This window comes from Ochotona princeps, chromosome 6 (genome assembly GCF_030435755.1).
Source record: "Ochotona princeps isolate mOchPri1 chromosome 6, mOchPri1.hap1, whole genome shotgun sequence".
In the NCBI taxonomy this organism is placed as follows: Eukaryota; Metazoa; Chordata; class Mammalia; order Lagomorpha; family Ochotonidae; genus Ochotona; species Ochotona princeps.
The window spans coordinates 6,155,109-6,180,204 of record NC_080837.1 but is presented as its reverse complement, the minus strand read 5'-3'; the positions used below and the strand labels follow the sequence as shown (position 1 = coordinate 6,180,204).

The 25,096-nt window shown below is 43.1% G+C and overlaps 1 protein-coding gene across 1 annotated transcript in view; it reads left to right on the top strand.

Moving 5' to 3' along the window:
- Positions 1 to 25,096, top strand: part of IREB2 (iron responsive element binding protein 2) — a 54,556-nt gene that overhangs the window by 15,850 nt on the left and 13,610 nt on the right. Inside the window, exons 3-14 of the mRNA XM_004594609.4 lie at positions 6,108 to 6,273; positions 7,597 to 7,734; positions 8,868 to 9,086; positions 11,415 to 11,484; positions 12,291 to 12,474; positions 13,485 to 13,624; positions 16,988 to 17,159; positions 19,216 to 19,313; positions 21,097 to 21,213; positions 22,304 to 22,463; positions 23,425 to 23,560; positions 24,778 to 24,862. Coding sequence (XP_004594666.1) covers positions 6,108 to 6,273; positions 7,597 to 7,734; positions 8,868 to 9,086; positions 11,415 to 11,484; positions 12,291 to 12,474; positions 13,485 to 13,624; positions 16,988 to 17,159; positions 19,216 to 19,313; positions 21,097 to 21,213; positions 22,304 to 22,463; positions 23,425 to 23,560; positions 24,778 to 24,862 — 1,685 coding nt within the window. The remainder of the gene's footprint in view (positions 1 to 6,107; positions 6,274 to 7,596; positions 7,735 to 8,867; positions 9,087 to 11,414; positions 11,485 to 12,290; positions 12,475 to 13,484; positions 13,625 to 16,987; positions 17,160 to 19,215; positions 19,314 to 21,096; positions 21,214 to 22,303; positions 22,464 to 23,424; positions 23,561 to 24,777; positions 24,863 to 25,096) is intronic.

Below are 25,096 nucleotides of genomic sequence, written 5' to 3'. Positions count from 1 at the left end.
AGGGGAGCGGATCCTGATACATGCCAGTGGAGTGGGAGCGTGAGACTGCTGAGGCCGAGCTGTGAGCCGGAGGGAGAAAGGAGCTACTGTGCCGAGATGGCTGAACAAACCCAGCGCCTGTGCCCGCTTTCCACACTGGCCAGCTTGCCGTCTAACCTGTTAGTCCTTCTTCAATATTTGTTTGTGGGTCTGCTTTAGGGACTAAATGAGATAATGTGTGTAAAACACCTCCAAGTCAGGAACCCAGTGCTCCGTCTGGATTGCCATGTGGGTGACAAGAATCCAGTGCCTAGACCACCTTCACTGCCTTCCCAGGTGTGTCCGCAGGGAGTCAGAGTGGAGGCAGGGAAGATGGCAGTCCAATGGGGGCTGCTGACCTGTGTTCTCAATTTCTAATGCTCCTGAAAAATCCTACAACATTTCAGTCCTTCCTTTTTGTGTCAGGCAGTTAAGTTTCAGTTCCTGCTACCCTGCTGTGCTCACACCATTAGCATTTGTCTATGTACTTTCTATTTCTCCCAAAGTTTTTATGGTTTTGCATCTGCTTGTTGGTTTATAATGTCATCACAGTGGGATTCAGGAGGTAGTAGAGATAAGTGCTGATATTTATCATGTTTAACTAGAAATCTAATGGAATTCTTAAAAAAAATCTGATTTTTTTCAGAACAATTAACCAAATTAAAAGGTTAATCTTGTGCATTGCCATCTATGTTAATATTTTCTGTCTCATTATTTCCATGTATTTATTAGATATTTTTTTCTCCTGGGGCAACCTGGGCATGTGACTCGGGCATCCTGTATGAACTCTGGTTCAAGTCCTTGCTGCTCCATTTCTACTCCAGCTCGCTGCTGGTAGGCTTGGGAAAGCAGTGGAGGATGACCTGAGGGCTTGGGCCCCCTACAGCCACCTGGGAGACCCTATTGAAGTTCCTGGCTCCTGGCTTTGACCTGACCCAACCTGAGCTGTTTGGCACATTTTGGGGGGGGGGGTGAACCAGTTAATAGAAGATTGTTGTTCTCTGTCTCAGTCTCTCTGTGAGTATGTATCCAACTGCCTTTCAAATAAATCTTCAAAACAGAACAGGTTATCCCTTGTGCTTCCCCTTGATGTGGTCACTTTAATAATGTTTCAGATTGAGTTGAGGATGGTGCCCATTGTGGATCATAATTTGTTTCATTATATGTGCCCTAGATAGATCACATCTCAGATAGGTGGCTTTCATTCCCATTTTTGAATGAGAAAGTGCATCAACTTGCTTTGCAAAGACCATACCTGTTGTATACAGCCACAGGCTTCTTGTCTAATGTTTCTGATCTGTAGTCTAGTGGACCCCCTGCTGGACAGCATTGGTGGTATTCCATGGGGCCAGAGTGCATGTGGGCGCTGCAAACCTTACAGTTCTGCTGGGCACCAGCTGAGCCCAACACTATTGTTGAAGGTTTCCTTTTTAATTTACATATATATACATATGTATATGATGATTACATGGTTGATCAAGGTATAAAGAATCAAGGGTCAGGGAAAAATGGGTGTGATCATTGTTTCCAAGTTTTCCTTTTTCCTGTCTCTGGGGGGAGAGAGGAGACCAGGGAAGAAGCCACACCCAGCCTTCCAACTGCCGCGGTACCCAGGGATGGGGAACAGCCACCCAGTATCAACCCAGGGTCCTGATGTGTCGTAAGCTCCAAGGGTTTTACCCAGCTGGTTTTGATAGTACTGGAATGTTGTCGATATCGCTGATCCAAGGATGAGGGAACACTTTCAATGCCCATTGGCTGACATAGTTCACCTTAGAGTCTCCATTCACCCAGATATTTGCTGTCATATTTGGACTGGGGCAGTTGTTCAATCTGTTCTGTTCTCCTTCGTTTGCTATGGTAGCAGATGTCTTCTGGAGGCCCCAGTGGGCTGCCATATCCTCTGTGTGGATCTGGGCCAGCCATCCATTACTCCGTCTTTTCCATAGAGGAGGACCAGTTCTCATAGGTGGGCCGAAGGACTGGGCCAGGTGACCGGGGCCCCACTGGACAAACCACCCCACCCCTGGCCCCCAGGGCAGGCAGACCGGGGTTCCTGCACCCACTGCCCCCGGGGCTCAGGGTCCTAGCACCTACTGCCCCCAGACTGCCATGGCTTGCCTCACCTCAGCATTGACTTTTCCTTTTTAAAAAAGGCGATCACGCTTTTTCATATATGCCTTCCCTGCTGACCACATCCAAGGAAGTTCATGTTACCTTTTGCTGAATCCTGCTCCCTTTCCTTGTGGTGTCTGCTAATGTTTGTAAATGTCAGCTTATGTCTTTCCTGGTCATTCTTGTAAATATTGTTATATGTGTATCTATATGAATGAAAGGACTGAAAAAAAAAGTCAGTGTTGTTATTGTATTTAACCAAAGAATTTCTTAATATAAAACCTCCAATTTAAATTTCTGTCTCAAAAATACAATTATTAATTGGGTGTGTTCAGCCATGTACAGCATTTGTTTTATGTGTCTGAGGTCTCTTAATCTCTTCCCCCACTCCTGTCCATGATGTTTCATGTTGGAGAGGCAGGATGCTGTGTCCTGCAGCACCTCTGCATCCTGCAGGGTGCTCCTCTGGTTTCACTTGACTGTTCCACCGTCTCCTATGTCCTGGTCATTGAAAGGTAAAGCTCGAGGTTTGATTAGATTCTGGTCACTTATACAGCTTTTGTACAGTATTTATTTACTTTCGCAAGGATGTGTTTTGATTCAAGGATGAGGAATATGTGTGGCCCTCCCAAGGCAACTGCAGGTGGGACTCAGAAGTCAACGAATGTACAGCAGATTAGAAGTGAGTTGGCCATTTTGTAGGGCCTGTGAATAAGGTCATCAGTGTCCTGACTTCTGCTGTGGTTGTATCAGGAGACAGATGGAGTATATGAAGTCTCACTGTTGGATGGTGAGTGAGTGCGTGTTCTCAGCCTGATAGCCACCTCACGTATCCACATGATGATTATTTTCTAGAGCCATCATTGTGCGCTGGTGATTTTTCTAATGGTATCATCTAAGTTTGTTAGCTGTGACCCTTCTATAACAAAGAGCTTTGAGGTTCTTGGTGACCCTGAAACAGGAGAATAATGATTGATGTTTTTTCTCTGTCACTTTTCAGGGTAATGAGTTGATGCCCTAGCAACTTCATTGGTGATCATTGAAGGGGTTAAGAGTCATTATGAACCAAGAGCTATTTATGCATTTCATTGGTTTCAGTGAATTACAGTCATTATTCACTTTGATGCTTGGATTGATCCATTAGTGTTCCCATTAGTCTTTGGTTTCTGACACAGGATGTTCTGGGCTCATTTTGTGTATCATCCTTAGCATGACATAGACTGGTCATTTCTCCCTCAAGAGAGGGAGCTTTTTGACCTTTTTAGATGAGAAATACTATTTGCAAACAGTAATCAGATTTGCCAAGAGTTTGTTATTGTTCTGAGTATCTTCAGCAGATGGAGCTAGGAAATACTTGCATTTTTAGAAAGGGAAAAACAGATCATGAGTTCATACCCATATTTTCAATTGAATGTTAGGGTTTTTAGTTTAGCTACTCTGGTTTGTACATATATGTCATTACTGAAGAAAACCATAGTAACAAAAATAACAAAAGTGTTTATTTGCTTTCTTATGATACATATCACATGAATAGTGCTAGAGTCCAAATGTGGTTGTTTTCACTGTGATTGTTTTTTTTTTTTTAGTTTATATGTCACTAAGGAGATATATAGGACACATGCTGAGTTCTTCAGGCCAGCCTTGCATTTTTTTCTTGGAAAAAAATACTATATACTATTTTTATAATTGTTAATATATATTTTAAATTTATTTTGCTGATTCTAAGCCAGCAGCTTCTTCTGGGTCTCCCACGTGGGTGCAGGGTCCCAAGGCTTTGAGTCACCCTCTACTGCTTTGCTAGGTCACAAGCTGGGAGCTGGATGGGAAGTGGAGAAGCCAGGACACGATCCAGTGCCCATATGGGATGCCAGCACTTGCAGAGGATTAGTGTGCTGTGGCTCTGTGTCGTCCCTTAACTTCCTTTATTAAGGAATGGTAGTCTGCTGTAAACATGGCTTAGACTGCTTTTGTGCTTTAAGACATATTCTGGTTATTATTGTAACTGATCCTTGTCAGTCTATGAAACCTTTTTATTCCTTCAAGAGCTGCAGAGTAATCCATTGTGTGAACTACTGCAATTTATTCACTCGGGTTTGTGTGTGTGTGTTTTAATCAGGGAAGGAAATAAACACTGACAAAATCTGATGTGAGAATTTAACTTAGAAGTTGTAAAATCTCTTTCTCCTCCTTGACAGCCAATCCCATTGGAGAGCGTGAGTTGGGATGAGGGCAGACCAGACCAGGCAGGGCTACAACACCTGTGGGCCTCATGTGAACTAGATCAGGGAAGGGCCAGATTGGGCTGACTGTTCCTACTGGTGCATGCTTAAATCAGAGTGGGTGAGGGTTGGTTGGGCTTTGCCGCAGCATCAGCTGACAGAGGCTGGCAATGGGGGCTCATTCTGTCAAGTTAAACTCCAGAACCACCTGGAGAGTGCATAATCCCGGAGTGGGAGTGGCCTAGGAGGGAAATGGTGGGCACCTCCTCTTGGGTTATCTCTCTCACTGGAGAGCATGAAAACCAAGACAGGGGCAGGGGTGGCTAGACAGAAAGGCACCTGCCGGTATGTGTGTGGACTAGATAGTAGGGCAGGTTGGGTTGAACTAGGCTTCAGTGCTATTGACATGTATAAGAGCTAAATGGGATGTGGGAAATGCTGAACAAGTCTGCTGTACATACTGGCATGCATGGGAACCAGGATAGGGGCAGGCCTGGTGGGGTTATGGGGAGTCACCCCAACTAGGCTGCAGCTTCCAGTGGTTTGTGTGTGGGGCGAGTATGAAGTGGGCAGGATCAGGCTGGACTACAACACCCATTGGTTCCAATGGAAGACAGGGCTGGAAACAAAACAGACCCAGCAGTTGTGCATAAGCTGATTGGGGTGATGGACTGTGCCAGACCCTGTACTGGCAAGCACACACAAGAATCAGGTCTGGGATCACCTCAGATGAAGTTTCTTTGGGAATCCCTCCAACTGAACTGCTGATCTCAGAATTCCAACCATGAAGAGACTGTGTCAACCAGTGGATTCTGAATAGATTTCATCGTGCATGCAATTCAGAACAGTTTGAACTATCAAAACTGCTTGAACAGGACCCTTGGAGCATGACCCACATCGGGGACCTGGGATGAGTGGGAGGCTGGGTGGGGCTTCTCCCTTTCTTTCTCCCCTGACCCCAGATACAGTGGGAAAAATGATGATATTAGTGTGGAAACAATGGTCTTACCCACTTTCCTGTATCCCTTGACCCTTTTTACCCTAATCAACTGTGTAAGATTATCAAAATAAAAAAATTAAAATTTAAAAAAGGGAAAAAATCTTTCTCTTCTATACTCTTCAACTTGTAATTGAGAGTGAATAATTTTTTCTGAAATGAATTCTAATAACCCAAACAACCTGATTTGAGTTTACACCATATAACCTTTTCCTCCCACACTCAGTGGTTTGTCACTGTACTTTTCCCTCTTCTGTGTCTGATGTCAGGTGTGTATTTGTCTTGGCCATAGGCTGATAGGCTCTCAGCAGGGCATCCCTTACGTGGAGATTTTCTTCTCTGCTTTTTGTGTGACCTTGGGCTTAAATGTAATACAGTTAAAGTTACATGGTGTTAGCATTGAATGGTGTCATACTCCGGATTTACTTGTCTGAGCAGTGAATTTTTTTTTTAAGATTTATTTATTTTTATGACAAAGTCAGATTTACGGAGAGAAGGCAAGCCATAGAAAAAGATCCTCCATCTGCTAGTTCACTCCCCAAGTGGCAGCAAGTGCCAGAGCTGAGCTGATCCAAAGCCAGGAGCTTCTTATGGGTTTCCTATGCAGGTGCAGGGTCCCAAGGCTTTGGGCCGTCCTCCGCTGAGCAGTGAATTTTTAAAAATTGAAACTGTACTTTTTTTCTTTTTGCTCTTGTGATTTGGGGGATCTGTAGATCTGACTATTCCATTGTTAGTGATCGTCTTTTCTCTTGAATTAGATGTTCTGCCTTACTCAATACGGGTCCTTTTGGAAGCTGCTGTACGAAATTGTGATGGCTTCTTAATGAAGAAAGAAGATGTTATGAACATTTTAGACTGGAAAACCAAACAAAGCAATGTTGAAGTGCCCTTCTTCCCTGCTCGTGTTCTCCTTCAAGATTTTACGTAAGTTGTAGTTTTATTTTGCCCAGTAAGTTTTCAATGTTCCCTTCTTGAAAGTTGGGCTCCCTTGATGGGTGTTTTTTTGTTTTTCAATTGTGAAGGTTGGTTTATGAATTTTAAAGATTTCCCTTTCTAAGATGAAATAATTTCAACAAAAGCTAGAGATCTCTGAAACCATTTATTCATATGCTCTGTTTGCTTCATTACCTGCTTGTTATTTCTATATTAGTGGAAGGTTTCTCACATTTCATGTCCCCAGTACTTGACTTCTTGTTTGCCTACCTCATGCCACTTGTTCTCAGTCTTCTCTGTCCTGGTAAATGACACAAAAGCCTCCCATTGGTTTGGGCCAAAATTCTAGGAGTTAGGCTTGATTCCTTTTTGCTTAATGGCCTATATTTTGTCTGTCAGCACTAACTAGTCCCAATGTTTGTTTGTTTGTTTCTTTCTTTTCTTTCTTTTTATTTACTTTTATTGGAAAGTCAGATTTACAGAGAGCTGGCGAGACAGACAGGAAGATCTTCTGTCCATTGATTCACTCCCTAGGCAACCTCAGCAGCCAGAGCCGAGCAGATCTGGAGCCTCCTCCTGTTCTCTCACGTGGGTGCAGGATCCCAAGGCTTTGGGCCGTCCTCGACTGCTTTCCCAGGCTACAAGCAGAGAGCTGGATGGAAGTGGGGCTGCCAGGATTAGAACTGGCCCCCAGTGTTTCTTATCTCTACCATTGTCACCCCAGTTGTAGCCACCTCCCTCTTACCTGGGTTACAGCTGCAGTGGCCTCTTAACTTGTATTCTTGCTTGCATGCTTGCAGTTCATGATCTGCTCATATCTATGCAGTAGCTGGAGAGACTTGGTTATTTAATCAGATTGTATCATTCTTCCATGCACCAGTTGACTTCTGCCAGACTTAGAATAAAACCACAAGTGTTTGTAGTAGGCTGCAGGACTTCCTGGTCTGGACGTCCTGGGATTACTGATCAAAGAGTTCATGTTGGGCTCAGTTTGAAGGGGTCCCAGAAGTTAGCTAAGCATAGCCTTCCCCTGCCCGCCCGAATCTGACTGCTGTGCGCCTGCTCTGTGTCCCACCATCATATCCCTGAGAGGCTGCTCGGTGAGCCTGGCTTGCTGTGCCTTCCTTCCGATGGCATTAGAGCCTGAGCTGTGTGTTATTAGGCCTTATACCACTGGTAGCTCAGTGAAGGCATTTGGTAAATACTTGTTACAAAACAAACATGTGTATGCTGTTTTGTTTTTTGTAAACGTAATATGATAGGGAATTGAAGCCATAATTAGGACTTGACTTTTTTTTTTTTGGTCTTCTGTAGTGGAATACCAGCTCTGGTGGACCTTGCTGCTATGAGGGAGGCGGTGAAGGCGCTCGGAGGCGACCCTAACAAAGTCCATCCTGCCTGTCCAACTGATCTCACAGTTGACCATTCGTTACAGATCGACTTCAGTAAATGGTATGGCCTGACTGCCCTCCAATTTAACTGCAAGTGTACAATGTAGAGATAATTTATGTCAGAGAAGAATATGCTGCATTTTAGTGTTGACCATCATATACACGAAAAAAAAGTCAATGAATTAACCAGGTTGTTTTTGTTTTGTTTTGTTTTGTTTTACAGATTTTGGGTTTAAAGTTGTTTACCTTTTGGATATTTTTACTGCTGTTTAAAAACTTTTTGGAGTGATTTTCTGAATTCAGTTTTGTTTCCTTTTTGTTTTTTGATCTACTTATCTTTCAGAGGATTAATATTAGAATTCTAGAATTAGAATGTTTTTAATTCATTGTTGATTAAAAACACTGAGCTCACTGAAACTTTATTTTCCTTTCACCAAGAAAAGTTTCTAAGCCCCTTTGACAGACAGCAAACTAGAGAAGACGCATTTCTGTGGCTGGTCATCAGTATGTTGTACTCCCTGGAGTGGCTACATAGGAACTCCAGTCTGTTAACATGCAACATGTGGAGGTTCTGTCCTGTGTTTCAGACTGTATAGCTGTGAGCTCTAAGAAGTTGTTGGAAGGAAAAAAAAAAACAACTTTTTTCTTTAATTGAAAAGGCAGATTTACAGAGCGAAAGAGAGACAGAAAGATCATCTGTCCACTTGCCCCTCCCCAAGTGGCCGCAATGGCCAGAGCCGAGCCAATCTGAAGCCAGGAGCCTCCTCCAGGTCTCCCACATGGGTGCAGGGTTCCAAGACTTTGGGCCATCCTCAGCTACCTTGCCAGGCCACAAGCAGGGAACTGGAAGGGAAGTAGAGCAGCCGGGGCATGGACTGGTGCTCATATGGGATCCCGGCATTTGCAAGGCGAAGACTTGAGCCACTAGGCTACCGTGCTGAGCCAGAAAATAACTTGTTTTTCAAAGTTCTTGCTAAAAGTCATTTAAGTTGGTATAGAGTACATGAAAATAATTTTCTTGCATGCTTAGATTTATGCTTTTATCTTCTGTTTTAACCTGCTATTTGCCTTGGTTAAATGAGGGATTAGCCCTCAAACATACCCAGTTACTCCAGGTAACATTGCATATGCGTTATTTGAAGAGCTAACTGTGCCACTTAAAATGCTTCTGTTTTGTTTCCTTTTGGCCTGCAGTGCAATACAGAACGCGCCGAATCCTGGAGGTGGTGACCTGCAGAAAGTAGGCAAGCTCTCCCCACTTCGAGTGCAACCCAAGAAGCCTGCCTGCCGAGGCCAGCCTGCCTGCCGAGGGGCGTGCGACTCCGGGGACCCTGGCCGGCAGCCGGGCACGTTTGCCTCGCAGATTGAGAACACGCCCATCCTGTGTCCTTTCCACTTGCAGCCAGTGCCTGAGTATGTCACTTGCTATGTTTGTGCATGGTCTCACCAGGGGGCTTTTCACTCAGGGAGTCCACATTGCTTCTCCTTCCTGCGTCCTCTTCCATTGCCCTTGAAACTGATTCTGGTCATTGTATTTCCTATTTTAAAAACAAAATTAAATCCAGGGATGGTGTCTGTCCTTCTCTATTTCTACTCCTTAGGAAGCAGACCTTCCTTGATATTTGTCTGTAAATGTATCTCATTTCCATGACTAATGTTGGCAGAAAATGGGATCCCATGTTGGATTTTTTATTTTATTGCTTGTCCTCCAGCTGGATGTCCCTTGTGAGTGTCAGATCAACAAGTGTTTGAGCCATCATTTGCTGCTTCCCAGGGTGTGTGTCAACAGGAAGCCATGATAGGAAACAACTGTACCCCGAACCCAGGCACCCCAGTGCTGGGTGCAGGTGCCTCAAGTGGTGTCCTCACTACCGTGCACATGCCCTTCCCTCGCTGCTGTATGAAGCCTCATGTTTCGGGGAGCTAGCTCACACACACTTCCTTTCTTGGAATTCAGTATAATCAGTTCATTGGCTGTCAGATTGTGACAGGTCTATGGTGGTCACTGCTGCTTCCTGCTTCTACTGTTGGCAGCACATTGACTTTTGAGGTTAACATCTTTTCTGTGTGGATTTATTCTAGGAAAGAAAGATACATTGATCTTAAATCATTGGGTTTTTTAGTTGCCTTTTTGTAACTTGACAGTATAACTTATTGTATATCTTCATTTCTAAAAGTTCTATGATGTTTCCCCTCAATTTTTACTCTAAACGATGCGGTATTATAGTCCTTGGCTTTGTGGCCGTGATAGGTCTGTTCTTTAATGCATCCATGAAATATTAATTATAGGTTTAAACAGGAAATAGAGGGCTAGCACAGGGATAGCATGGCATCTGACACTTGAAGTCAGCCTGGTTTGGAGGTGAGTTGGGGGGCCGCCTAGCACTGGCGTGGCACTTCCTGGCTGTTGTGTGGCAGAAAGGTGAGCCACTATGGGGAATCCAGAAAGCAGTGTCCCCTGAATCCTAAGAAAGCTGCCCTGTGAGCATGCTGGGGCTTCAGCTAATCACACCACCCTGAATTATCCAAATTGTCTTTGTTCTTTTAAAAACAAATTGACAATGGAACAGCCCTCTGGACCCTGGAGGACATGTATAATTCAAATTATATTGATGTTCTAGTTGGTGCCTAATTTGTAGCTGGCAAGTGAAGTAAGTAACTAAATGCTGTTTGAAATGATTTTTTGAAAGTATCTATTATGTAAAATTAGTTTCCTCCAAATGGGACCGTGTTTACTGCCTTGCCATAAGGCATTATCTCTTAGTTTAAACAATTCACAGTGAAATGTAGTTATGATCTATGTAAAAAAAACTACTTAGCATTAAAAAGAACCCTCCATTTTGGGTATGGTGAATAAAAAATTTTTACCAAAAACTCTTTCTAAGCTTTAAAATTTGTTCAGATATCACTGCTGTGTGTTGGTAGTTTGCACCCAGCTCCCAGAGCCGTTGCACGGTCGCTTACTGTTGAATGAGTGTGGCCTCCCTTTTTATTTCAATGGAAGCCTGTTCATAGCAGGTCTCCTGATAAGGCAGTGTGAGTGTAGATGTAGACACTGGTGTAGGCAATCTCCTTTCTGTGCCCATTTAGGGTGTTATTAAAAGCATAAACTTCCTTGCTGGGAAAAAAAAATCTGAGAAATCTAGTAAATTGTTCTAAGGATTTAAAAAATATATGTATAGGTAATGCGGAGAAGAAAGAAAACTTAGAAACAAAGCTTTAAGATATATGTTTATATAAGATATATGTTTATATAAGATATATGTTTATTTAAGATATATGTTTATATGTTTATGTAAGCACTAGCATTTATTTTTAACGTATTGGCTACTCATTACTATGTCAATTAATTCCATAATGATGTAAATTTTTACTGATGGTATGTTGGAGCTTTTAATTGATTGGGATGATACTCTGCTGGCTCTGTCTTCAAACCAGAGAGGGTATGCCTAAGAAGCCATTGAACTTGACTGGACAATAAGATGCTGGACTCTATGTTTGGTATATGATTGCAATGAGGGAATCTCAACTGAACTTGAGCTGTGGTTATGCAACAAGGTGGAGGAATCCACCATGGTGGGAGGGTTTGGGGAGGGGTGGGGAGAATCCCAGTACCTATGAAAGAAACTGTGACACATAATACAATGTAATTAATGAATAAAAAAAAATAAATTATATGAAAATAGAAAAGTTTTTTAAAAAAAAGATATATGTTTAACAACCACTTTTTTTTTTTTTCAGACCTGAAACAGTGTTAAAAAATCAAGAAGTAGAATTTGGTAGAAATCGGGAGAGGCTTCAGTTTTTCAAGGTATACATGATTTAGGGCAGTTTTTGGTACTGATTTGTAAAGCATTGATAGGTACACTTCTTCGAGGCCTTTAGTGGTTTTTAGGTATGTAAAGCTGTGTGGCCATGGAACGCTTTTTCAGATAAAGGCAGCATTGGGAACCCCAGTGGGAGAAGTGACTCGTGGGAGCTTGGAGGGCTTTGCATCTAGGGAGGCCTTCCTGCCTCCTCACCTCTGAGAATCCTTGAAACCCAGAAGGATCCATTTACCAGAACTATTTGGACATCTCTTTGATCCAATCTGGTTTTATTTTAAATACTTGTGTAACAAATATGTTCAATATCTGCATATTTGTCTCTAAAGATGTACTGTAAACTGGAACTGACTATATTGGACACTTTTTTGGGTAAGATTTATATATTTTTATTGGAAACGCAAATATACAGAGGGAGAAGGAGAGACAGAAAGATCTTCCATCTTCTGGTCTTCCAAGTGGCCACAATGGCCGGAGCTGATCTGATTTGATCTAATTGGATCCAAAGCCAGGAGCTTCTTCTGGTTCACACAGGTGCAGGGTCCCAAGGCCTTGGGCCATCCTTAACTGCTTTCCTAGGCCACAAGCAGGGAGCTGGAAGGGAGGTGGACCAGCTGGGATGTGAACCAGTGCCTATGAGGGATCCTGGCGCATGTAAAGCGAGGACTTCAACCACTAAGGCTGTTGGGGTGGGCCTAGCACTTGTTGTTTCTAGGTGTCAGTGTTTATGTTTCAGTTGTGAATACAATCATATTGTAATACTAACACTTGTATTTCTTTAAACAAAATACAGTGGAGCTCACGAGTTTTCAAAAATGTGGCTGTAATCCCTCCTGGAACTGGAATGGCTCATCAAGTAAACTTGGAGTATTTGTCAAGAGTAGTTTCTGAAGAAAAGAACCTCCTCTTCCCAGACAGTGTGGTGGGCACGGACTCTCACATAACCATGGGGAATGGTTTGGGGATTCTAGGCTGGGGTAAGTCTGTCAGAAACATCGCTTGTGGGACCAGAGCTTCTTGGGGACTCAGGTTTTCATCCATCATTGTGGCAACACCAAAAATAGAATCTTTAATTTTTTTTAAGATTTATTTATAGTTTTTCTTTGAAAGGCAGATTTACAAAGAGAAGGAGAGGCAGAGAAAGATCTTCATCCATTGGTTCACTCCCCAAATAGCTGCAGTGGCAAGAGCTGAGTTGGTCCAAAGCCAGGAGCTTCTTCTGGCTCTCCCAAGTGGGTACAGAGACCCAAGCAGTTGGTCCATCCTCTGCTGCTTTTCCAGGCACATAAGCAGCTAGCTGCATTTGAAGTGGACCAGCCAGGACTCAAATTGGTGCCCTATGAGATACCAGTGCCACAAGTAGAGGCTTAATCTACTATGTCATGGTACTAGCCCCATTCCCTTTTCTTTATTGAACTTTTCTCTTTTATTTATTTATTTATTTTTGATTTCAAAGTCAGATTTACGGAGAGAAGCAAGACATAGAAAAGGATATTCTATCCTCTGGTTCACTCCCTGTGTGACCACAATGGCGGGAGTTAAGCCGATCTGAAGCCAGAAGCAGGGGCTTCTCTGTCTCCCACATGGGTGTACAGTTGTCCTCAGCTGCTTTCCAGGGCACAAGCAGGGAGATGGAAGGGAAGTGGAATAGCTGGGATACAAACCGGTGCCTATATGGGATCCTGGCAGTTGCAATGGGAGAACTTAAGCTACTAGACTATTAGACTGGGCCCTGTTGAACTTCTTGAGGTTATTAGAGGCTAAGCTGTATTCATACTTGTGTTTTAGCACCATATTGTGTCCAATATAATGCTCAGTTAATGCTGATTAAATGTACCATGTAATGAGGTGTAGTTCTTTGAGAAAGGCTTGTTTTGGTGTCTATAGCAATAATAAGTAGCAGATCTTTGTATAGGATGAGCTTATGAAATACCTTGAGACAAATTGCTTGTGTCCTTTGCTGGCCTACCTGTCCTTGTTCCTTTAGGGGTTGGCGGCATTGAGACAGAAGCTGTGATGCTCGGCCTGCCCGTTTCTCTTACTTTACCAGAGGTGGTTGGATGTGAGCTGACTGGATCGTCCAACCCCTTTGTTACATCCATTGATGTTGTTCTTGGCATTACAAAGGTAAGTTCAAGTTGTTGTATCTGTGTGACTTAGTGCACAGTAATTTCATATTTGGGATTAGAAATTTTGATTCATTCATCCTTCCTTGGGACTGTTACATTGGTGATATAATTACCATCACAGCAATAATAGCAAAGATATGTAATATTTTGTTTGTGTTAATATGCACAAAGAATTTGTCATTGTTCACTTAACTTGTTCATTTATTTGCTCCTCATTAAAAGCCTGTGAGAATAGGTACTGATAGAGTCAGCATTTAATTCTGAGAAAGCTGAAGTTTAAAGACTTAGCAAGGGGTCATAGGGCTGAATCATAAGTGGTCAGACAAGAGTTGTAAGCCCTGCAGGTCAGGTGCTTGAGTCTGGAGGGTTACCATCAGGTCATTGTCTAGTATCTTCTGACTACATGGAATTTGGAAATACCATATGTGATAAAAGTTTGATTGTATCTCCGCTAACTGAAACATTATTGGGTAATATTTTCACAAATACAGATAGTAGATGTAATGATATTAATGTATCTGTTGGCTGCTTCCATATCTTTCATATAGATTTTTTTTTTTTTAAAGATTTATTCATTTTATTACAGCCAGATATACAGAGAGGAGGAGAGACAGAGAGGAAGATCTTCCGTCCGATGATTCACTCCCCAAGTGAGCCACAACGGGCCGGTGCGCGCCAATCCGAAGCCGGGAACCTGGAACCTCTTCCGGGTCTCCCACGCGGGTGCAGTGTCCCAATGCATTGGGCCGTCCTCAACTGCTTTCCCAGGCCACAAGCAGGGAGCTGGATGGGAAGTGGAGCTGCCGGGATTAGAACCGGCGCCCATATGGGATCCCGGGGCTTTCAGGGCGAGGACTTTAGCCGCTAGGCCACGGCGCCGGGCCCTTCTTTCATATAGATTTGAAAAACACTGGCTGTGTGCCTTTAACATTTACCCGTAAATTACTTAATGAACAATTCGTGGTCACCACTCTCAATTTCTGATTCCCACTGATTTTATTTAATGCTTGGTTGGGTAGGCACATGATTGGTAGGCTCAGTGGTGAAGATAGTGCTTGGGGTGTCTGCATCCCTGGTGAGTCCTGGTCCTGCTTCCAATCCAGCCTGCTGCTGATGTTGAGGGTGTTAGAGGAGTAAAACAGCGGTGGGCGTGGTCTCTCTGCCTTTTCAGTAAAATGTAAAGAACTAATCTTTGAAGACCCATTTAAAAACACCAGAAATGTGCCCTGTGTAATTCCCGCGTGGAGCCTAGTGCCTCAGCATTTTTAGTGGATTCCGTCTAGAGGCTCTCGGGGTTGTCCACAGAGTGAGAGACCACTAATGCCTCCTCCTCAGCCCCTGGTGTTGCTGCTGCTTCCCTGTCTGGGGATGTGTGGCCTAGGGAAATGATTGAGGAAGTAAAATAGAGAATCGCAGATTATTCCCAGAGGAAAAGGAATATCATGTTTTAGAGAAATCATTTCTTCACACCTACTGAAAGTTAGGCTGCCTTTTCAGATCCTCTGGCTGTGTTTTTTTCTGAATAGTGTCACTCTGTTGATAATTTAGAATATTAATCCACTCTATCTGTTTCTATTTATTAATATATTATTTTTGAGATCCTGTTCTCATTCTAGTCATTATCTTTAAAAACCTAATCATATATTGTTTTCTAAAACATAGTCTGTGATGCCTCATTAATGTGATGAAGGCAGCGTTTGGCTTTGTCTGAGTTTTCTCTCATGCTCAAAAATACTACCTGATATGAAAGGAAAGGTCTTTTGTGAGGCCTTGTGTTCCTGTTAGCAGGCGTTCAGGTTGAGTGATCCTTTGCACCTCTGCAATATTGGGGTTGGCCTTAGGCAGGTGTTGGCAGTTCCTTTTTGCTGGGCTCTCCCTGTACCAATCAGAGACAGCTTTACAGTTTAGGAAAGAAGTCTGGCTGTTCTTGGTAGTAATTAAGAAAAATTATTTTAGGGGCATGTGTTTGACCTATTCATTAAGATGCTGCCTGAAACACCCAAAGCTTTTATCAGAGTGCCTGGGTTTAAGGCTAACCTCCATTTTCAGTTGTAGCAGGAGGAAGCTGGTGATAGCTTATGTACGTGGGGCCGTGCTGCCCACCTGTGAGTCCTGAGTGTTTTGTTTTTATTTATTTGAAAGTCAGAAACAGGGTCAGAGAGAGATCTTCCATCTGCTGATTGATTCCCTACTTGCCTACTGCAGCTGGGTGTAGGCTAAGCTTAGGGCAGGAGCCCGGCATTTCATCCAGATCAACCAGGTAGGGAGCAGGGACCTAAGAACTTGAACTATCATCTCCTGCCTCCCACAGTGCTCATTAGCAGGAAGCTAGATTGGAAACAGAAACAGGACTTGAACTGCAGCACCTGGGACATGGAATGTGGTTGTCCAAAGCATAAACTTAACCTGTGACAGAACCCACACCTCTCTGTCTCAGCCTTTTAAGTAAAATAAATAGAAATTTTTAAAATTTTTAAGGGTCCAACACAATGGTCCAATTGGCTAATCCTTCCGTTGCAAGAGTCAGAATCCCATATTGGCACCGGTTCGTAATCTGGCTGCTGCACTTCCTATCCAGCTCCCTGCTTATGGCCTGGGAAAGCGGCAGAGGAGGATGGCCCAGGTACTTGGGACCCTGCACCTGCATGGGAGACCAGGAAAAAGCTCCTGGTGCTCCTGGCTTCAGATTGGCACAGCTCTGCCATTGTGGACATTTAGGGAGTGAACCAGCAATGGAAGATCTTTCTTTCTGTCCTCAGTAAATATGTCTTTCCAATGAAAATAAATATATATTTTTAAAAAGTGGCAAGTTAAAGAAAAAAAAATCTGTTTTAGAGGAGAAATTAAGTTTGAAGCCATATATTACATTAAATCCTATTGAAGTTGAACTTACCTGTGATTAATGACATTGCAAGCATTTGGGCTGGTAGCTGTAATTTGGGGCATTTTTGTGGCTGGTGTATCATTTTTACTTAACTATACAACTCATTGCCACGTTAGCATTCTATTAAATCTGAGGTGTTCTCAGTGGTGAAAGCCCTGTTTCACTTATGTAGGAAGGAAAAGGGCTGCCTGCTAAAAAAAATAATGGAGGTATCTAAGGTGTGCCAAGTTCATAGGGGTACTGCAGTATGAACTATAGCTGTCTTGACCTACCAGGCCCTTTGTTGGCTACTGTGTAGGGACTTAAAAGAGTTGCAAAACCAATATGAGTTGATATTTCCTAAGATCAGTGGAAGACCTCACTCCTTCATTGTTGCAAATATTGATGTAAAATTTTGATTTCATAGTTTCCAGGGAATCCATGCTAATCTTCTGTTGCAATTTTGTGCGTATTTCTGTGTATTCCTCCTTTATTTAGCACCTCAGGCAAGCAGGAGTCTCTGGGAAGTTTGTTGAGTTTTTTGGAAGTGGAGTTTCACAGTTGTCTATTGCTGATCGGACTACAATAGCAAACATGTGTCCAGAATATGGTGCTATCCTCAGCTTCTTTCCTGTTGACAATGTGACATTAGAACATTTAGAACACACAGGTAAGAAGATATGTGACCATTGGACTAAAATGTGTCTGACAGTATTTTACAGATCACTGCCTTGGCTATGTTGTTTAATATTCATGACCTTGTCCTATTTTGACATAGTGGCTCAGACTGCATAGGGGGTCCCTGAAGAGTGTGTGTCCTCACAATCTGGTCCGCTGTGACTGCTGACAGCGATGTGAAGGGCTGACTCACCCTGCTGGCCCTCACCTCCCCTCTCCCTTCCCTGTGCCCTGGGTGCACAGGCTGCATCTTGCTAAATCAGCTTCTTGCACATTCACAGCTGTCCCTCTGTACCAGGGGTAAAGCAGCCACTGATGCTTACAGTGAGTGCCCTTTCTAGGTAGCAAGTTTGAAACGTAGTCAGGGTTGCAAGTATTTTTTTTTAATGTTTATTTATTATTGGAAAGTCAGATACACCAAGAGAAGGAGAGACAGAGAGGAATGTGTTTTGTCTGTTGGTTCACTTCTCAAGTAACCGGAACGGCTAGAGCTGAGCTGATCCAAAGCCAGGAGCTAGGAGCCTCTTCTGGGTCTCCCACATGGGTACAGGGTCCCAAGGCTTTGGGCCGTCCTCTGCAACTTTCCCAGGCCACAAGCAGGGAGCTTGATGGGAAGTGGAGCAGCTGCAGTGAGAACCGGTGCCCATATGGGATCCCGGCATGTGCAAGGCAGGCATTTTAGCTGCTAGGCTATTGCGCCAAGCCCTGGTTGCAAGTATTTTTATCATCTAGTTAGGAACTTTGCTGTTAATACTGACTCTTTATGCTTTATTTATTTTTTTAAAGATATATTTTTATTTCTTTGTAGGGGTGATAGAGGCAGAGATAGAAAGATCTTGCATTTTTTGCCCCCAAAGTGACTGCAATAGTTACGACTGGGGTAGGCAGAAGCTGGGATCCATCTAGGTTCCCAAAGGGGGCAGGGATCCAAGGTTTGGGCCATCTCTGCTGCATCCTAGGGACATCAGCAAGGAGCAGGATCTGAAGCCTAGCAATGAGGCCTGGGGCCACACTCCAGTAGTGATCCCGTGTCACAGGGAGCTGCGCTATCCACGATGCCGGCCCTGTTTTAGTTATTTGAAAGGCAGAGAAAACACCCATCTACTGATTCACTCCCCAGTGACTGCAATGACCAGGGCTGGGTCAGGCCAAGGCCCGGAGCGTGGAGCTGCATCTGGATTTCCCATGTCGGTGACAGGGGTCCTAGTATGTGGGCCATTCTCTGCTGCATTCCCAGATGTGTTATCAGGAAACTATGGGAAATGGAGTAACTGCATCTCAAAGCTGCCAGCCCCGTGGGATGTCAGTGTCACTGCAGCAGCTTAACCTGCCTTGGCCCTTGTCGATTGTTTCATTCAAAATGGACAATAACTGTGAAGCCGGAAGGTGTTGGTATTGTGTAAGGCCACTGTTCTTTAATCTCTTTTTTCCTCTACCCATTTCGTTATGTGAGGAGATTAGTGCTAGGCTATTCATCTGTCATAGATATAACTGGGGAATGTATTCCATATTCTTAAGCTTGGGTGCAGATTAAGATAAATTGGTGAGACACAAAATGGATGACAGTATGGAAACTGGGTGGGGTGTTCTCATCAAATGGGAAATTTCATTGTGTCTGGACTTTGGTTGCCAGGGCATTCAGGTGAGAAATGGTTAGAGGCACTTTATTATTTAGGCATCAGTTTGATTATTAGTGATCTGTTACTATGTTAGAAAGTTTCCTAAAGCTTAGTGGCTTAAAATAGCAGTGATCCTGCATAGCCTCCTGGTTTCAGTGGTCAGTCAATCAGACAGAGCAATGGGGACATCTTCTTCATGGCCTCTTGAGTCTCAGCTTTCAAGATCGGACAGCTAGGGACTGGAATCTTGTTCACTTGCGCATTTCACAGGTCACTGTGAGCTGGGGGTCAGAGCCAACAATGACACACTCGCGTGTGGTGTCACACCGGTCTCACCTTCGCACCTGAGGGATGTGAAACAGATGAGCTGCGCCCATTGCTGCGTTTAGAACTCCTTAACAGATGCCGTTGCTCTCGTTCGTACTTTAGGTTTTGACAAAGCCAAACTCAAGTCAATGGAATCGTACCTTAAAGCTGTGAAATTGTTCAGAACTGACCAGGATGCTGGAGGACCTGACTACTCCCAGGTATGGACAAATCATCCACTGCTAATGAAGGAAACCCATTCTGCTTTGAGTCCTAGCTTTCTGACTTGCTAGCTGTCTAACCTGGAGTAATTTATTTACTCTTCCCACTTCAGTTTCCTCATCTCTAAAATATGATTATCTCTACAACTTAGGCTTCTTAGACTGAATACAAATTCATAGAATTGTCACAGGCATAAAATAAGTTAGTAAGTGGTAACTGTTTTTTAAAAGCTTTTGTGACTCCGTAGTTTGATTTTGTTCATTAATTTTACCTAGGTGTCTGTTACAATGAATTTGGTAACACATTTTCTGGTCTCTCTTGGTATTTTTGAAAAGGTTGGTTGTATTTGAAAGGCAAAATTACAGAGAGGAGGTAATTCTTTTGTTGTTTTGTGTTTGAGACTTATTCATTAGTTTGAAAGGCAAAGTTACAGTGACTAGCTGTTCCTCCTGGCCTTCCATGTGGGTATACAGGCCCAAGCACTTTGGCCATCCTCACTGCTTTCCCAAGCACATTTGCAGGTTTGAGTAACTGGTAGTTGAAATGCCAGTGCTGCAGATGGAAACTTTTTTTTTTTTAAAGATTTATTTATTTTTATTACAAAGTCAGATATACAGAGAGGAGAGACAGAGAGGAAGATCTTCCGTCCGATGATTCACTCCCCAAGTGAGCGCAATGGCTGGTGCTGTGCCGATCCGATGCCGGGAACCTGGAACCTCTTCCGGGTCTCCCACGTGGGTGCAGGGTCCCAAATCTTTGCCAAATCTTTGTCCTCCACTGCTTTCCCAGGCCACAAGCAGGGAGCTGGATGGGAAGTGGAGCTGCTGGGAATAGATCCAGCGCCCATATGGGATCCCGGCACGTTCAAGGCGAGGACTTTAGCCGCTAGGCCACGCCACCTGGCCCTGCAGATGGAATCTTAAGCTACTATGCTACACTCTGACCCCAAGTATATGATTTCTCTTTTTTTTTTTAATATTTATTATATTATTATTTATTGGAAAGGCAGATATACGGAGAAAAGGAGAGACAGAAATATCTTGCTCCTGCTGGTTCACTTCATAACAGCTGGAATCCGAAGCCAGGAGCTTCTTCTGGGTCTCCTATGTGGGTGCAGGGTCCCAAGGCTTTGGGCTGTCCTCCACTGCTTTCCCAGGCCACAAACAGCTAGAAGGGAAGTGGAGCAGCTGGGATATGAACCAGCACTCATATGGAAACCCAGTGCCTGCAAGACAAGGATTTAGTCACTAAGCTATCATGCCAGGCCCAGTATATGATTTCTTAACAAAGAATAAAAGCCTGGGCAGCGAGACCATCTGGGACCTTCCTCTGCTGTGTGGCTGCAGCACCCTCTGTTGACCAGGCTTCTCAGGAGAAAAGCTTGATATTAACTTCCTCAGTCAGCAGAGCCAGCCAAGGGGGCGTTTGGAGCTCAGGCAGTGACTTGGTTGTTGGTGCTGGCATCTGTGCTGTCAGCAGGCAGCGTTACAGCAAGTTTATCTGGGGAGGACATGGGATCCATATGTTTTTTTACAGCTAATTCAGTTAGTGTTGTGGCAGTTTGATTGCCTACTGTTTGGCTAATCTTGCCTCTAGGAAATGTTCATATATTTCACAAATTTAAATGGATTGCTTTTTAAATTTTTATCTCTGTGGGTTGTGTTTTACTATTAAATCAATTCAGTGTTAAGAAATGTGCATGCACTGATTCTCTAGAAAGTAATACTAGAATTGGAATCTGTACGTTAGGAATTGTAATTCTTTCTCTTCTTTGTTTCCCAGGTCATCCAGATCAACCTGAATTCAATAGTTGCGTCTGTCAGTGGTCCAAAAAGGCCTCAGGATAGAGTTGCTGTGGCAGACATGAAAAGTGACTTCCAGGCTTGCTTAAATGAAAAGGTCAGTTACTGTTACTGTCACCTGCCCGTGTGCTCAGTAGTGAAGAACCAACAGTTTCACGTTCACTCAGTGCCCAGCTGTATTTTATGTAGGACTGCGCACAACAGCCTCCCATTTACTCCTTCCAGCCAACGTGCAAGTCGGTTTTGATCCCACTGTTGTGAGCAGAGTTGATTATGCGCATTTAAATTCAAACTTAAGTTAATTAAATACAGCTTAAAGTTGAATTTGTCACAATAGCCTCTTTTGGATAAGCTGGATAAGCTATATATATATATTCAGTGTTTGTGGGAAAGTACAGTTAAAAGTTTAGGTATATTTAAGACTTTGTGTGGTTTTTTCATAATGCACATTTCACAAGCATCTTGTGAAAGAAGAATTTTTGCACCAAAACAAGCTTGTACTTTGAATTCTGCTTTTTTCATGCATTTGTTTAGCACATATACAGCATGTTTATATCATCACTGAGCTTTGCTCTGCACTTCTGTGACTTCTCAGGCTCGGAGAAATCCACCGCTCTGTAATTGTTCTAATAAAATCTGGTAAAATGGAATAAAAACAAGTGGCTTGGGTTTTTGGAATTGTATATTCTGAGAATCACAGCTTCCATCTGATAGCTAGTAGTAGGCTTTCTTTGTAGAGCTTTTTAATGATTTCTTGACTTTTCGTTTGGAAAATGTGTGCCTGTGACCTCATGTCAGCAGTTCGCCAATTTACAGTCAAGCTGTTCCTTCTTCACTCACACACTTTGGAACATTTTGGAGTGTAGCTTCTGGACCTTTTTTAACTAAGTGAGAGCTGGCACCATTTCTTGCACTCAGGAGTGAGTATGGTACAACAGCCAAATAAGGTCTGGATGTTGGTTAGCCGGCTGGATTCCCTCCCTGGATGACGTGTTGCTTGTGAGCACACTGGACCTCCTGTTGTGACAGTTGTCACTGCGGCCACAGTGAAGCGCCCTCAGCCTCCCTCGCACCTAGCCGGAACTCTCGTCAAATCACCAGCCATCGAGTCTGCCAACTTTGCTGCTAGTGTTCTTTTTCTGCATACCCCTAATTGTTAGTTTGTATTTATGTGCAAATTTGCATAGGTTGGATTTAAAGGCTTCCAAATAGCAGCTGAAAGACAGAAGGATACTGTCTCTCTCCATTATGAAGGAAGTGAATATGAATTATCTCACGGGTCCGTGGTCATTGCCGCAGTGATTAGCTGCACCAATAATTGCAACCCTTCTGTCATGCTCACCGCAGGTAGGTGGTACTTGACTGATTTTCTCTCTCCTTTTTTTTTGATTGAGGATTTATCTTTCATTTATTTGTTTGGCAGAATAACAGAAAGGGAGAGACAGATAGTTCATTGACCACAGTAACTGGAGAACCAGGAGCCCAGGCCTCCATCCAGGTCTCCCACAAAGGTGGAGAGGGCCCGAGTACTTGATGCATCTTCCTCTGCTACCCAGCATGCTAGTGGAGACATGGATTGGAAGCAGAGCAGCCGGGACTTGAGCCCATGCCACAGTATAGGATGCGAGCATTGAAGGAGGCTGCTTAACTCCCTAAGCCACAGTACTGGCCCTTCCTGTTTTTATTATGTTTGCTTTGCTTTTTATATTATACCTGAGTCATTGCATTTGATTTTGAGAGACTTTCTAAGGAATCTTACCAGATTATAAAGATTATTCATAAGGGTTGTAAATGAAATCAAATTATATAAACATTGGAGAAATTTGTTAATAATATAAACTATGCTTAGTAAATGTTAAATTGTCCTTAGTTATGATTGTAGCATATAAAAATGGTTCAGAAAATGACATCAGTTACAGAGATCTTCAGAAAATTTGCAGAAAACGCGAGAAAATAACATGGAAATTCTTTGTGCCAGAGAATACGTCTTCCATCTTCCATGATTTTTCTGTGTTCCCTTCCTCCATGCACATTTTTCTGTTTTCTTGATGCCATGGTTTTATCCTATGCCTTAGTAATTTACAACATGGGGGCTTCTGTACCTACTGCAGTTTTTAAATTTGTTTTGAATGATGCAGACTGATAGAATAAAACATGAGCAAAATGATGGTAGTAAATGTATGATGTGGAGTCTTACTCTGATCCGAGCTAATCTGTTGAAGACTCCCTTGCTTGCTTCCTGCTGTAATGTGAATGAAAGAGGGAGAGGTGTGCCGGCCTCACACGTCATTGTTTGTTGACTGTACAGGTGTTTTGGCTAAAAAGGCTGTTGAAGCTGGTCTTCGAGTTAAACCTTACATAAGAACAAGCTTGTCTCCGGGCAGTGGGATGGTTACACATTACCTCAGTTCAAGTGGCGTGTTACCGTATCTCAGTAGGCTTGGGTAAGTAACAGTCACCATTGTGGGTACTGGTGTTGGAACTCAGCAGGTGCTGGAGCAGCCACCTCTTACTTACAGCCTTTCATGTAAAAGGAGAAGGTGGAACATGCATGCTGTAGTTGTTGCTCAGCCAGCATTGATCAGATGTATCTGTTGAGCAAGATTGTGTGTTGGGTGCTGCGAGGTGGGAGGCCTGATCTCTCCCTTAAGGAGCTTAACAAGAAAGATAACACACACTAGTAAAACTACTGTAAGTGATGTAGTACCTTTTTTTTTTTTTTTTAAATTTAAGGTTTATTTGAAAGGCGGAGTTACACAGAAAGGGTGAGAGAGGGAGAGAAAGAGATGTTCTGTCTGCTGGTTCACTCCCTAGATGGCAGAAATGGCTAGGACTGACTCAGGCCAAAGCCGGAAGCTTCCTGCAGGTTTCCCACATGGTGCAGGGTCCCGAGCACTTGGGTCACCTGCTATTGCTTTCCCAGGTGCATTAGCAGCCAGGATTCAAGCTGCTGTTCATATGAGATGCCTGCATTGCAAGTAGCTGGGCCCTGGTACTTAATTTTTATGAGTTACATAGATCTGTTGAGAAAAAAAATGAAATTTTGCAGACTGCATTTGTTAACTCAGCTAAGTTGTCATAATTGAGGTTTTTGTGAGGTTACTGGATCTTTAGTACATAAAGTTGATCCCTTCTTACCAGAGTCTGATACATTTTTAATTAATTTAGAGGACTATACTTGTAATATATTGACTTAGAACTATTCTGAGAGACTCTCCTTGGGTTTAATTGGTTGAGAATTGAAGCATTGATTTCCAATGAGTGCTTGATTTTTCAAAGTCTTCACCCAAATTATTGTGGCTAGGTGCTCTTGTCACTTTAATTAAACCTATTGGGTGCAAGGACAGGACAGTATTTTTCTTCTTCTTCTTCTTTTTTTTTTTTTAAAGAAATCATGTTTTATGCCTGGCAAGTAGCGTTTGAGGGATTTCATTGTATGGTGTATGTAGATGCTGTTGACCTGGTAGGGACTGTTGTGAGTAGAGGGGCACCCCAGGAATAGTGTTGGGTGCAGATAGCGCGCCTGGGGGTCCGATGTGGCCTGGACACAGTTATGTGTGCTGGGAGGTTTCTTTGCAGGTGTAGAATTAAGAGCATAAGCTTGTACTTTTCTTTACAAACATGATGTGCTATCCAATCACATTTGTTTTCTGCAATACAGGTTTGAAATAGTTGGCTATGGATGTTCAACGTGTGTGGGGAACACAGCACCCTTATCAGAAGCTGTTCTAAGTGCAGTAAGACAGGTAAGATGTATTTATTGGTGAGATTTAGCAGTGGGTTTTCTTAACTACATTCTCATATCGAAGCCTAGAAAATACATGGCTGCTACATTAATTCTGTAGTCCTCGTACCTCTGAGGAAGAACCCATGAGTATGAAAATGATTCGGCACATCATTTCTAGAGCTTAGAAATAATTTTTTAATAATGGCAGGGTTACTTACCCTGAAGGAGTGATAATTGTGTGCCTGAACTTCAT